Source organism: Megalops cyprinoides, chromosome 21, assembly GCF_013368585.1.
Source record: "Megalops cyprinoides isolate fMegCyp1 chromosome 21, fMegCyp1.pri, whole genome shotgun sequence".
NCBI classification, from domain to species: domain Eukaryota; kingdom Metazoa; phylum Chordata; class Actinopteri; order Elopiformes; family Megalopidae; genus Megalops; species Megalops cyprinoides.
This window is the reverse complement of record NC_050603.1, coordinates 22,313,416-22,328,611: the sequence shown is the minus strand read 5'-3', so window position 1 is coordinate 22,328,611 and position 15,196 is coordinate 22,313,416. Positions and strand designations below refer to the sequence as shown.

General features: G+C 44.3%; 1 protein-coding gene across 1 annotated transcript in view; it reads left to right on the top strand.

Moving 5' to 3' along the window:
- The window catches only part of vps50 (VPS50 EARP/GARPII complex subunit), a 126,549-nt gene that overhangs the window by 86,239 nt on the left and 25,114 nt on the right, over positions 1-15,196 (top strand). The window contains exons 20-22 of the mRNA XM_036555593.1: positions 2,630-2,736; positions 4,990-5,111; positions 8,837-8,917. Coding sequence (XP_036411486.1) covers positions 2,630-2,736; positions 4,990-5,111; positions 8,837-8,917 — 310 coding nt within the window. The remainder of the gene's footprint in view (positions 1-2,629; positions 2,737-4,989; positions 5,112-8,836; positions 8,918-15,196) is intronic.

The window sequence follows — 15,196 nt, the reverse complement described above, 5'->3', positions numbered from 1 at the left end:
TTTTTCACTCAGTAGACCCTTCAACAAAACCTGGGGTTGCAGTTTCATGACTAGTTTTTACACTGTGTTAACAGCTAATATAGATGTACTGATGAATATTTTCATCCCGCCTTTTGGGACAACAAAAACTCTGCCCTGCCAAATTTTGAGGATAATTTGTACATGGAATATACATTGATGAGCCAAAACATTACAAAACATCCACTCACAGGTGAACCGAATAACATTGATCATCTCCAAACAAGGGTACATGTCAATGTCTGGGTAGATTAGATGGTAACCGAACAATCAGTTCTCGTAGTCAACGTGTTGGATGCATGACAAATGGGCGGGAGTAAAGACCTGAGCGACTTTGACAAGGGCCAAATTGTTAGACAACTGGGTCAGAGCATCTCTGAAACGGCAAGGCTTGTGGGGTGCTCCCAGTCAGCAGTGGCCACCGACAGTTGTCCGAGGAGGGACAAACCTCAAACCGGCGACAGGGTGTTGGGCGCCCAAGGCTTATCGATGCGCGAGGGCAGCAAAGCCTATCCCATCTGGTCTGAACCGACAGAAGGTCTACTGTGGCACAAGTTGCAGAAAATTTTAATGATGGTTATGGGAGGATTGTGTCACAACACACAGTGCATCACACCCTGCTGCGTATGGGGCTGCGTAGCCGCAGACCGGTCAGAGTGCCCATGATGACCCCTTCCACTGTCGAAAGCGCCTATAATGGGCACGTGAGTGTCGGAACTGGACCTTGGAGCAGTGGTAGAAGGTTGCCTGGTCCGATGAGTCCCGTTTTCTTTTAGATCACGTGGATGGCTGTGTACGTGTGCACCGTTTACCTGGGGAACTGAGGATGCCCCAGGATGCACTGTGGGAAGACAACAAGCTGGTGGAGGGAGTGTGATGCTCTGGGCAATGTTTTGCTGGAAAACCCTGGGTCTGGCCATTCATGTAGATATCAATTTGACACTTGCCACCTACCTAAACATTGTTGCAGACCAGGTACACCCCTTCATGGCAATGGTATTCCCTGATGGCAGTGGCCTCTTTCATCAGGATAATGCACCCTGCCACACTGGACATTGTTCGAGAAGAGTTTGAGGAACATGATAAAGTGTTCAAGGTGTTGCCCTGGCCTTCAAATTCTCCAGATCTCAATCCGATTGAGCATGTGCTGGACCGACAAGTCCGATCCACGGCGGCTGCAACTTACAGGACTTGAAGGATCTGCTGCTAATGTTTTGGTGCCAGATACCACAGGACACCTTCAAGGATCTTGTAGAGTCCATGCCTCGGCGGGTCAGTGCAGTTTTGGTGGCACAGGGAGGACGAACAGCATATTAGGCAGGTGGTCATAATGTTTTGGCTCATCAGTGTATGTATTATAAGGTCTTTACAAGTAAGTTGGGCACATAACCTAAATATTAAGTCCATGGAAAAAGTTATGGAAATTAACTTAAGGTGAAACACATGGCTTCCTTGAAATTTTAAATACATGCAGTTTCTTCCATAACATGCAAACAGTGGTGGCTAGGGCACCCAAAAGCAACACTCACACAGATTTATGATTTTCTCTGTGCGTGTCACACCAGTCCATAGGTCACACCCCACTTTTCATAATTTAATGATGAAAAGAAAAGTCCCTCTTATGGCACATGACTCTCACAGTAGGGTTTCTGCAGAAGTCAGTTTGATCATAACTTTTTTCACATTGTAACAAAAGAGAAAAATCATTTCAAAAATGAGCCTTTGAAACTTACGCGGCTCCTGTGGTGAGATGGCATTGCTTAATTTTTTATTGTATTTGTGATTTAATGAAGGTCATTATGAAGTTCTTCCTACTGGAAAATGGCTTATGGGTGTCAGGTTTGATCCGAGCTTTGAGTTTGGACGTAGCAGTAGTATTTTTATGATTTATGTTGAGAGTAATACCCAAGGGCCCTCTACAGATTGCCTAGTAAATGTGTGCTTCAGCTAATTTATGTAAATAGTAATGTGTCTACACATGTGCTTATGGAAGTATAATGCATGACATACATCATTATTACAATCTGGAAACACATCAACATATAAAGAGTTCGAGATGTTGAATGTTTGTTGTATTTGTTTTGTAGTTTACAAAAAGAAAAAAAAAATGTTTTGCATTGCAAATGAAGCTATACATTGTGTGCTGTGACATGTGTTTCTTTCTCATAACCAGATGTTCAGCAGGAATAACTTAATCTTCTCTTCTTTATTTTGCAGATTTCCATTACATTTATGCATACACAAACAAGACATATAAATCATGTTTTACTCGATCATTCCCGGTCTCTGTAATCCACTTATAATGATTTTATTGTATGCCTTTTGGTGACTAGTGGCTGTTCCCTGTATTACTTATACAGGTCATTATCTGCTGAATGATGTCTTAACTGTAGACGTGAATTTCACAGTCTGTCAGATGATCTGCAAAGGCTCAGTAAATTAAGGGCTACAAGGTTATATGGGCCTTGGAATTAACTCTGGCTGATGAATTGAGGTTTGGGTTGCTCTGGCCTCCAGTGCGTAAGCTGCTCCTAAGATTCCTGTCATCGCGGGCCTTTGCTGGCCTCCTCCCCTGAACCGGCTGTCATTATGGCTCTGTTTTCTCAATTAGCGTGTCTCGAGAAACGCTAAGGAGCAGGAAGAAGTCAGACTACTGCCTTAATAAGGTGAACGCCCCCATCCTGACCAACACTACCTTGAATGTAATCAGGCTGGTTGGTGAGTAATTTGCTTCTTAACTCAAAGGGAAAGATGACAAAGGTGACCCCCTCATAAGAACTCCGATTCCGTCAATTAACAGGCTAATGGCTGCTTGAAAATGTAGAAAGCCATTTTTCGGCTCCACCTGTGTGACATCCCTTTATTTCCACCCATTAGCTGGGTCACGCCCATGTGACTGCTCATTTCCTGGCTTAATTTGAATGTTCACTTTATGTTGTTTCTTAGGCAACAGCAACTCAATTATTTTAAATATTACATGCTTCCGCTATAATCAGAAAGGATGAAATCTGATTTGAGTAAATGAGGTAATTCGTGGTTTGGATTCACTCAGAAATTTCATAATTTATATTTCTCTTGTGGTTGAGGCCTAACCGAAAACATGCAGAAATGAGGCCATATGATTAATTGCCTGTGCTGTTTAGTTATTTCAACATGCGTGCAGGTTAATATTCTGATAATCCCTTCAAATGAAGATAGGGTTTAAATTTCCTAAGCATGTATGATTGTGTTTTTTGAAGAACATCTACTTGGTGCATGCTTGGTACATCCAACCATTTACTTTGCCAGAGTTTTATTTTCAATGATTCAATACATTTTATGTGTTTGAACTACCTACAGAAATAATTTGAAGAACTCAGTGATGTAAACGTTTGAAATGATAATGACTGACACTGAGTGAATGAAATAATACTGAAACTGAACAAGTGAACAACATTTTCAGAGGAGCACTGAAGTAAGATGATGCATCAGTTTGCTCTCGCATAAAGATTTTTCTTAGGACTTGGGTATCAACCTTACAAGTTTAGCCTTTATGTAAACTGTTACCCAGACACATGTGTTAAGAAAGAGTCTTTTCAAATGGTTTCTTTGTATTTTAATAATATCTGTGAATTTGGGATGAATGCATTTCTATGCACCAAATCTTGATTATGACAGAGCAGAGCCCTTTTTTGATAAGGCCCTGCTGGAAAATGTAACTGGAAGATGCGATTAAATTGAGGTGTTCTTTGTACCTCATGGACTGCAAGCGGAGAGACTGGCTGACTCAGCACTAAAGTAAAGCCTCCCCATTCATCAGGCTAAACAAAATCTTAACTTTATTACCCTCTTGTGTTCGTTGGTAATTCATCACCTCGCCTTTTTTACCCTTAAATTCAATATTTTGTACCTCAGATTGCATATACAGTCAATGTAATGGTTCTGTTAAAAAAGTAGAAGGGTCTTGGTCTGTTATGAATAGAGTTCATGGTGTCTTAAACAAAGTTTAGGACACCAAGGGGTTTTTCCTACTGAAATAGGTAGATATATTGTCTGGATTAATATTTGAAACCTGTACCAAAGGCTTTTTTGTTCTGTGATATGTTAAAGCTTTAATGCTACATAAATACAAAAAAAGAAAATCCTTTAACCCTATGCGAGTTTTTTCTGATTATTGTTTCATGATATGCAGCTATTTATCCCAGAGGGCTTAGCTGTTTCTTACCACATCTGCTCCGTTTATGAAAGCATTATGCTTGCCCTCGAATGCTACAGAGTCTGAGCTGTTGCATTTCATTCATTATAATTTATAATTCTGATTCTGGTTATAGTTGTGTAGTGAAGGGCGAGAGCAGTGACCCCACCCGGCCTAGAACCGGGGTCTGCGGGGTACCAACCATGTGACTTTGACCGCGTTGCCAAAGAGCCAGGCTCGTTGGTATGGCAGTCAGAGCGCATACTCAACCGTAGTGACAGCACTCTGTTACACTGCCCTCCCCTTCAGGAAGCGCATATTCAACCGTAGTGACAGCACTCTGTCACACTGCCCTCGCCTTCGGGAAACGCGCCCATGCGCTTCACGCACCGAGGCGTCCCTCACGCATTCCCCTGCATTACTTCTCCCATCCCAGGATGCCCCACTCACTAGTGCTTCACCCATCTCTGGGGTCCCTCACACCGGGGTCAACTGAACCTGGGGGTCCCTCATACGGCTCGCACTCTGGGCATGCCTCTGATGGCCTCGCGGCAAGCCATCCCACTTCTGACGAAGAGCCTGGCTCTTTGGCGTCGTGGTCAAAGTCGCATGGTTGGTACCCCATAGACCCGGGTTCTAGGCCGGGTGGGGTGACTGCTCTCGCTCTTTGCTACAAGTTGAGATAAAGTCCTTTGCCTGCTCACATTTGATGGATGTGATGTAGCAGATGTGGTAACGTATGTTTTTGAGCAGTTAGCAATTCTTGAATTATGAGCGTGACTTTGTGTTTGATACAGGAAAGTACATGCAGATGATGAACATTCTGAAGCCCATCGCCTTTGACGTCATCCACTGCATGTCCCAGCTTTTTGACTACTACCTGTACGCCGTCTACACATTCTTTGGACGAAATGATATGGTAGGTTGAGCTCTTGAAATGTTTGGAATTTGACGGCTTTTCGAGCTTAGTGTGGCCTGTGTTTAGACGAGGAGTTTTATTGATGAACCGTTACATTAGCCTCCTGTGTTCAGTCAAACATTGATGTGCTTTGCCCTTCTTTTGAGTGGTGACGTACCAAATGTCCTTTTTTAGTTTTATTGATGAAAAGATTAACACTAGCATAAGGTCCATGCGTAGCTCACAGCCTGTATCCTCCATGTTGTGTGATGCAGTAATACCCCATTATCGCCTGCTGTGTAACATGTTGTTCATCCGTGTTCAGGAAAGACAGTGACATGCTGTTGATGTGTTTGCACATGCCATTGGGTCTTGTGTGTTCACACCTGCAGTAGTGCTTTCATGGAATTTACCACATCGATGCTCAGATTGACCACTCTCACAGGGATTAATAGTCAGATTTGATTTGATTCTATGAATAGACAGGATGCATAGGTACTTATAGACACTCGGGGCCCATCCATCGGTATGCTGCTTTTGATAGGTTCCCATCAGTTTCGGTTATGCATATCCTAATGAACAGTAAATTTCAGCACTAATGACCCTGCCAGCTGGTTGTCTGCCACTAAATGTGTGCTGTATTTTGTTAAAAGCAACCTTAGAATATAAAGTACAGGAAAGTAACAACTACTATATAATATATAGTATGTATATGTCTCAGAGTTGGTATTTTCGTGCTCTTTAGTCTTGGCCTCCCTCTTATGAATCTGTACATTAGCGTTATGCTAAACCCCAGGGAACTGATAATGAACTAGACTGAATCACCATCAAATGCCAGGAGTGATGTGATTCCGCTGTTTGAGTCCCGGACGATTATCCCTAGGGGGAGGCAGCTAAGGGGAGGGGCTCATATATGGCCCCCTAACGGGGGGGGGGGGGGGGGCAGCACCCCCGCCATCTCCCGTAAACCCGTGTTGGTTTCCGTTGATATGCAAATATGTGTTTTTGTACATGTTTGTGCATGCTAAGGTAACTCAGTGCTGGCTGCTCGTGGGATTTTTTGTTTCATGTTTATACACATGCGCTATTATATGCATAAGGGAAAAAATAGACACACATGCACTATCTCTCCAAAATGCATGATTTTATTACAAGTGTGCAAACAGACAATATTTTGACCTGGTCTTCATCAGGTCTTTACAGAAATATCTACTTACAACATGCCCCTGAAAAACGTATGCTTATTTTTGTAAAATCTATCTGATATTTTGACCAAACATGTTTTGAAAGAAAATGTGTGTTAATGGTCATGTATATGGAAAACATCGGCATATGACAGTGTCAAAATACCTCAGTAAGTGCTGGATTGGATGTGCCAAACGCATGCCAGGTAAATGGCTTTGTACAAAGATATAAATTTATTTATGCTTGTCATGTCCAACCAGACACTTTCCATCGGTGTCCCTTTCTCACAGAAAGCCCAGGTGCCTCTAAAGAGGAAGTTGATAAAGAACTCCATTTTTCAGTAATGATCGATTTTACTTATGCGAGGGACAATACACAGCCATGCGTTGTTATGATAATCACTCTGCCAACAGAATATGTTAAGATGCATCAGCCTGCCTCATTCACGTCACGCCCGAAGTTAATAACTCGCCTGTCTGGGTAAGGTGATTGGGGGAAAGATGGGGGAGGGGGAGAGGGGAGCTTACAGATGAGCTAGATTTACAAATACCTTATCCGAAAAATGAATCACCTCCTGGATGATGAAATGGTTTACCACTGGGGACTGTCTTGGATCGCCCTCCAGTGATCATTACTAGGAGAGAAAGCGCTGGAGCTGTCACGCTAATAGATGAGCTCGCTGGAAAGTTTGTGGGAAAAAAATCTAACATTAGCGGAAGATTCCTACTTTATTGTCCCCAAGACAGTCATCTGTCTGCTGCACTTAAAAAGCCTGATATTGTTTGCACAATATGCAAAGCTACTCTTGCTCTTTCAAAAAAAAACAAATGTGGATTGAAACGGTCAATTTAACTCCTGAAAAGCTCTTTAACCAATCCAATCTCGAACACTCTCACATTGTCACGGTGTTCATAAAATACATCCTGCCCCCAGAGTCGAGGAGTTAATCGATTCCTGTGATTCTGGAGTCACAATGAATCGATGGATTCGTCAGAGTTGGATGAATTGTTCTGGATTTGCTTCCCCCCCTCTTTGATGTTGGCTTGCTTGCTTGACGGTTATTGTTTTTGGTTTTGTCCACCCCCACCCCCATTGTTTTTAAAGCATGCACCCAGTCCGAATATGTCTGTCCAAGGCAAAGAGCTCGGCGTTGCCCGACAGCGTCCCACCGGCTGGGTAAGGCCGGGGTTTTTTTTATTAACCCTTAGTTAGACAAGGTGTTCACCCCAGTCATTTGCTGTGTGTCACTCCCCATCTCTTAATGGCCTCATCTTTTGTGTGCTTTCTCTTTTTTTATTGTGTGTGTGTGTTTTTATCAGCCTTCAGTCCTTTTCTCAAAGCCTCTCTCTGGAGTTGTGTGAAAATTGCATTCCCAAACCCTAAACATTGAATGCAGCAGTACCAGGGTAACCATCCCATTGTAATCCTGCCCTAATCATTTCTTCCCATTAAAACCTTCTGCTCTCTGTTTGAAGGAAAATGTAGAGTTTTAGCTTTTGTTCATACATTATTACAGAGCACCAGTAGAGCTGTAAAATAATCAGTGAACTGTTAAACGGTGAAGGCGAATGAGATAGCGGTAAGAAGCAGAGCTCACAAGCCGGTGGTTGACGGTTCGATTCTCAGGTGGGCTAGCTGTTACACCCTTCAGCAAAGTACTTAACCTGAATTGTCTCATAAAAGTTTCAGCTGTATTAATAGATAACAACATGCACAAATTGTAAGTCACTCTGCATAAGAGTGTGCTAAGCAAAACATTACAATTGTTTTTTTTTTTAAATCACTGAGAACGCTGCAGTGTAATGCAGGTTATGCAGGTATTGTAAGTTTTGACTCAGTGAAAAGTTTACTGTCCTCGTACACATATCTGCTGCATATTGCCAGCCAATGTGGACACATACGTGTGGACACAACACATTGGAAGTTAACCGAGACAGGAGTAGCTGTGGGTGGATAAGGTATAAGGCTGTCTGGCATGGGGTGGCATGGAGAGCAAACTGAAGCGTGGCAGCAGAATAAAGGTAATGCTTGTGCACTGACATGTCAGGGGTGAAGCGATGCATGGTGTTGCTGTGACAACCCTTTCATTCCGGGCCATGGAAAGTGCTGCACAGCAGTCAGGGTCTTTCCTGATGTGAATTGGTCATTAGCCACACATCAGGACAGTCAGAGGTGATGTGCTCGCACGTGCGTGTGCGTGTGCGTGTGTGTGTGTGTGTGTGTGTGTGTGTGTCTGTGTGTTTGTTTCTTTCTTTGAATGTGTTTGCGTGTAAGTTTATTTGTCCATGTGTGTTCCTTTGTGAGTGGGTGCATGCCTGTGTGTGTTTGTGTGTGTATGAGAGCACGCACCTGCTTGAGCAGGTCTAGTACAGGTGTGTGAGTGTGTGAGCAGCTCGAGCGCAGGTGTGTGTGCGCGTGTGTAAGTGTGCAGGCGTGTGAGTATATCAGCTGCTCCAGTGCAGGTGTGTGTGCGTGTGTGTGTGTGAGCAGCTCTAGCGCAGGTGTATGAGCGTGTGAGTGTATGAGCAGACACTGACTTTGCGCTCTGCTCTCTCCTGCAGTATGAATCATCGGGGCTGGGTCTGATCAGCAGCAGGCTGCGGACGACACTCAACAGGATCCAGGAGAGCCTCATCGACATGGTAAGAGGGGGCCATTAGCAGAGCGGCCCGCGCGGCCCGACACCGCGCCTGCCTCCCCCCCCCTCCCCCTCCCCCCAACCCTGACAGGATGGCGGCGGTAATGGCAGGATGCTCAGCCTGTATTTTTCTAGCCCTTGTTAAGGGTCATCGTTTAATGGCTCTGTGTTAGCCACAGGTGCAATAATTGTCTTAGAACACCGAGCGGACCCTGCTCTGTTTAAATAAATAATGCGTGTTCTCGAATAGCCCCATTAGGGGCCCGGGAAAATGGCCTGAGGCCCGAAATGTCACCCGTCAGATTCATTAGCTCTCTGCGCGACCGGGCTGCCAGGGCAAGCCGCTGCGGTGGAAAGACGCGGGGAAAGGGGGGATGGCGAGGAGAGCAGATGCTTCTGGTCCATTTGTGGCGCAGCCCCTCGGACGGAGCCGCCGGTGGTTGTGCAGGGCCCCCAGCTCGATGCCCCACCCTTCGCATGTTTGTTTCACCCTGTCGCTAATTATTTGTCCGCGGCTCAATTAGCCCAAATGACCGTGATATCCAGCTCACCAGGATTTAATGAACCAGGGCCCTCGGCTGATAGGTAAAGCTTTTCCTCCTCTTTTTTGTTTTGCTTCTTTTTTATGATACATTTTTTGACACATATTTTTCCCACAGATTACATTTTGTCAATAGAATAGGATTCACACACTGCGCTCAGAAGCGAAGCATGCGTCTCCCAGCCCCCACTCCCCCACCAAGATGAATTCGCCGTGTGGTGTCAGCTTTGATATTTACATCTCGAAGACGTTGCATATAAATGTCATCCGTAATGTCATGCTTTTGATGTATGTTCCCCAGTCAGGGCTCATCTGAACGTTACATGCTTTCATTGTCCAGTGATAAGCTTCGTAAGGTTTCTTTGCGCAAATATTATTCAATAGCTTATCACTCTGTCACCTCGTTACGTCTCTGTGATGTGTTAAATGAAGTATTACGCCTCCACCCCTCCACAGCCACCTCTGAGCTTTACAGTGGCTCTGTGTCAGTGGACCATCTCTTTCATTACTCCTCAGAAGAGTTTGACATGTCTCTGTAAGGACTCAGGCAGGGACTCAGTCGCAGACCAAGAGAGCTTCAGGTTGAGGCGGGGTTATTAATGACGGCAGGAACGTAGCGAAACCAAAAGCAGGCAGGGTCGAAAACCGGAAGGCAGTCCGTGGACAAAAGCAGGGTCAGTAACAGAAGCAGGCAGGATCAGGAACCAGGCAGGCAAACGATCAGGCAAAGGGACAAAACGGCAGGCAGAAAACGAAGACGAAGGGCAGGCAGAGTCAGGCACGGAGAATACAGAAATCCAAAAAAACTGCAGGAACGAAACAGGTACAAAAACGCTGAGACGAACTGGCAAACAAGACAGGAACAAGCAGGGTAGAAATAGGGCTGGGCTGATGAGGAGATGGGATGCAGGTGGGCAGGCAGGCAGGTGAAGGTAATGGGGCAATCAGGAGGGCGGGGACCAGGCGGGGAGCGGGGCGGGGCTGGAACACAAGGAAAAACAAAAAGCACATGGACAGGGAAAAAACAAAAACACCACAGCTAGGGGGGCGGAGCCCTGACAGTCTCACTTAGGTAGGAAAAGTACTTCCTGTGAATTACCTTTATCTGTCTACTGAGCCTCCAAAATGTTGACATTTAGCTACAGTATCAACCGATTTGGGCAGTTAGGATTGTTTTGTTGCCGTCGTTATCATCCACACCTGAAATACCTGAAGGAAAGTTGTAATCTGCAGAGTTAAATGCTGGGATTTCATGTTCCAGTAGCTGTCTTGTAGCCTTATTCCTTAGCAGAGCTCTTCTTGGTCACTGTCCCTCTTTAATGGGCCTGTGCTATTACTGGTGCTGACATAATGTAATCTCATATCCACCCACAACAATTTTCATTAAATCTGTCACTCTGTAAAGGTAAATGCAAATAAAGAAAAAGATATATGATTTAAAAACAATTACAATTATGTGTGATTCGCAATTTAATCTTAGGCAAGTACCCTGCAATTGCAATGATCAGTCTCTACCACAGAAATATACCTCTGTGAAATACCAGCTACATATACTAATAAAGCCTCACAGCCAATCAGAAGAAGACATTTTAAAATAGCAGTAACAAGTACACGGTGTGAGGGTGATTTCGTTTATCTTCGTTAACCTTTGGTGTGTCATCTCCATGGCTTGTGTGGCCCGAGTTTTATGATTATTATTCTTGCTTTAACCGGGGCTCCTGCTGGCAGCTTGAAGATGTTTCCATCGGCTTAAGAGTCCGGGTCTGATGGGAGGGCACTCTCCGTGCGCCCTGTGGCCCCGCTGGTGAACTCCCACCTTTACAAATTGCGAGTGCAGCAATGTGTGCGCAAAGCAATAGCTTTGAATACGCCCTTTCCCGTCTGCGCCGGGGCCGAATCTGTCCGCCGCGAAATGAACGGAGCGGATCCTGCTGGAAGGGGCAAGCGGCCCTCCCTCCACGCTTCCCGAGGTTAATTGAGTCTCTTGTGGGCGGGTCAACGCGCCTTTCGCTAAACTGCGGAGGAGCGCCCTTTGTTTTGGCTCACTGACGGCAATAGGCGAAGTGTGCCCATTAAACGTAAGAGCAGGACTGGTTATTCAGACTGTCTGACGTATCGGCCTCCAGTTATGGCAGCCACGAGAGAGCATGCCCTGTGGATGAAGAAGGGCTCGGAGTAAAACTTTCTTGGACTGTGAAGTATAGAGAACTGGGAGTACATTCATATCCCAGGCACGATGATTATTGTCACAAACAAAGCAGGGTTGTCGGCGTTATCAGGATGGACTGCATTTTGTGGGTTATATTTTTCTTTACATATAAAATGGGTCGGAAATCTTTACCATGCAGGAATTTTGAAATCTGTTTCACTTCATGTCCAACAACAATAGTACGCTGTTCACAGGGGGTCTTTTGCTTGTCACACTTAAAGTGGGTATCTTTGTGCTGCAAACTAGCTTGTCACCTTCAGCATTCAAAGCAAACCATACGAAGGGTTTGCCGTGCTAGGCACAGAGCAGACACCATAAGCATTAAGTGCAGGTAAAATTGCAGCTTAACTGAAGACCATTTGTGGATCAGCTATAATTATCAGTGATGTTGACAGCTACTGCTGCAAATCTTGATACATTCAATAGTGACACATACTGGGTAAATGCTATGTTTGACTCCAGAGATGTTTTTATAAGCCACTGTGGAAATAAGAATATAGACAGTTAGAGCTGCTAGTTCTGTATCTTACAAAAGGTTATCAGTAAGCGTTTTTTTTTTTTTTTTTTTGCATATTTGCCAGGATGGACCAAAAACAAGGACAGTTCAGGTGCTTAAATGTATCAGTGGATGTGAGAGGAGCTTGACTTCCATTATAAACTGTTCACCTCCCAGCTAAGATGCAACATTGCATGTTTAATCGCTAGACAACCAAGTAGAGCAGTTTAACACTAGCACTGTAGTTTTATATCTGACAAATTGATTGGTCATTGTCAACTGACTAATGCTAACAACAGACAGTCAAGCAGAGCAAGGTTCCTATGCGCATTTCAGTAAGCAGTGTTTCACTGCAGGAGCCAACTGTATTTTCAGTCACACCATCTCAGTACATAAGACATTGTGTATATTGAGAAACCAGACTGCAAAGGCATTTTCTGCTTGTTGGGCAGTGAGACCCTTCCTTTGGCCATTTTGGCATTTACTTGTATTGTTCACTAGACAATTCAACAATAAGCAGGGACGGCAGAGCCACGTGACGATTGTGAACAATAATTAAAGAATCGAAGTTCACAATAGCACATCTTAATGCCATATCATAATTCCCAAACCTGAGTTTAGGCTTGCTCAGTACACTGTCAATCCATCACGATTGAAACCATGATCAAAATCCCAAACAATGGTCAGTCAGTTGCTGGTGTCAGCCCATAGGATATAACTTGATGGTATAACTTTCAAGTGAATAATGAATTGACATTATACTCAAACATTTTTTTGCCTGGAAAAAAGATGACCAGTTTCTAGTCTAGTAGGTCAGAGTGCCCATCGAAAGTGCCTCTCTGATGGACTGTCCTGTGACTTGAACAGCATGCACCTTCTGAAATAACTGAAATAACTGAAATAAGTGACTCTCATGCTGAGATAAGAGCTCTGGTTATAGAACAGAGCAGTAAGCTCTGTGCCAAAACGCATGTTGTATTGAGAAAGGAACCATATCCAGGGTACAGGACATAGCATTCAACATACGAGCAAATGATACCACTTTACTGGGGATTTGAGGCACTTGATTAGGAGTTACTTAAAATACAGTCAGCAATCTGCTAGAGCAAGTTCAAGAGATGGCTCTTTTACTTTGTTCTCTGAATTTGAGCTAACGTATCGGAAAAAGCTTTTAGTCTGTCTCCCTGTGCTGTGCTGAGCTATTTTTGTAGTCTTGATAAATCATTCATCTCTCATGATACATGATTTCCTCTCAACATTTATCTTAGGGTCTTTTCACTCTTTCTCCATCTCTCTCTCTCCTCTTTCTGTCTCATTCTTTCTCTCCCCTTTCTGTCACTCTTTCTTTCCTCAACTCTCTTAAATTAAAATTGAATTTTTTTGTCTGCCAAATCATACTAGGTGGTGAAAGCGTTTTCACCATAATGTATGCAAAAATCTGAATTTATCAAAGCAATCAGAGAACAAAAATTGAATGTATTACCATGCATAATTCTCTTTCACTCATTTTTCTGTGGCATGTTATGGGGAACATGTCTAAGTTTCCATTCAACACATGTGGTATTTAAATAGAGATGTGCAAGCATGCACACAACGTGTGCACATATAATGATGCTAATTTTATACTTTTGGCATAAATTAGCAGGAGTAGCATTGAGGTCGGGGTCCATTTGACTTCTCGACATCTTTTTAAAATGGAGTGAATAAAACCGCTCAGATGTTGGCAAAAAGCACAGCAAGAAAAAAAAAATCTATCTCAATCTTTATCTCCGTTTCCTTGCATAAGATGCTGTGCTGGCTTATCTCCTGGGAGACATGTGTTTGTCAGAACAAAGAGGCTCGCCCTAAGTCCTGCAGATCCGCCAGCTCTAACGGTATGTTTAATTTTCAGCCAGACTGAGCTTCTGACACCCCGAAAATTAGAATCCCGCAGAATCCTGCTGCCAAACCGGAGTTCACCTGCTGCCATGAAGGGGTAGAGGCGTCCCGCGCTCACATCTCATTTAAATACCCAGCTCGCAGCTGACACTGAATAATTAACTGCCTGTAATGATACACAACTCACAGATCGCCAGCTCCGCCACCAGGCTTATGAACAGTAACGCTTGCAAGCGAAATGTCTGAGAGGCTTAAACTGTGCTTACATTTGTACAATGTCAAACTGTCCACCAAAACAGCCACACTTGTAAATTTGTCTGACATGGCCGGCTGTGTGTTGCGTTTCGCTCTGTTGTGCTGTGATTACTCTGGGTTTGGTCCCTTTAAAGCAGGGACAGGCAGTTTTAGGTTGTTGAGGGGTCGTAGTTGCATCTCGCTTTGGGTCTTCCTCTCCTTGTAATCCTCGTAATTTTCTCTCTCCTTGTCAAAAAGGTTCAGTCGTGATTTGGACAGGAAGTCACCTCACCAGTGGCTAGCAAGGTGTGGACTCTCCCATGGGACATGTGGCCTTTGACAACTCCAGAGGTCCGTCTTTGCTTTATAGGCCATTGGTGGGGTACAATTTGAAGTTCAGTTGAAGTGTCGTTCAGTCCGGTTTAATGCACCGAAGCAGCACGCATCAGGCCTGTGTAATTTGACATCAGTGTGCCTGAAAATGTTGGGTCCTCTCGGGTGCTCCAATTTGGCAGCCACCATCCGACAGCGCTCTCAGTGTGGGAGCCCTGAACAGCTTGGTTGTTAACTTTTAAGCATGTTGCAGGGTGGCGGTTTACCACACTGCGTCTCCGCTGAGCTTTTTTACAGACAGCACCCGGCCTCTCCCAGCAGAGACACGGATACATTTATCCAAACAGTTCAAACATGTCTGGTTCCATTTCCCCTTGATGGATGCATGTTTTAGATAGTTTTCATCCCCCGGGTCGGGGGCATTTTGGCTTGTAAAATGACAGAGCATGTGTCAGATGAATTAATCAGACATCAAGCTGAAATGCACAAGCCCAGCATGCACACGCAAAGCAGTGAAGTGATTGATCGATTTGGACTTGCTCAGGGATAGCTAGTGCTAGCTTGTAGCTGTTACTTCAGCAGCAGAATTGCT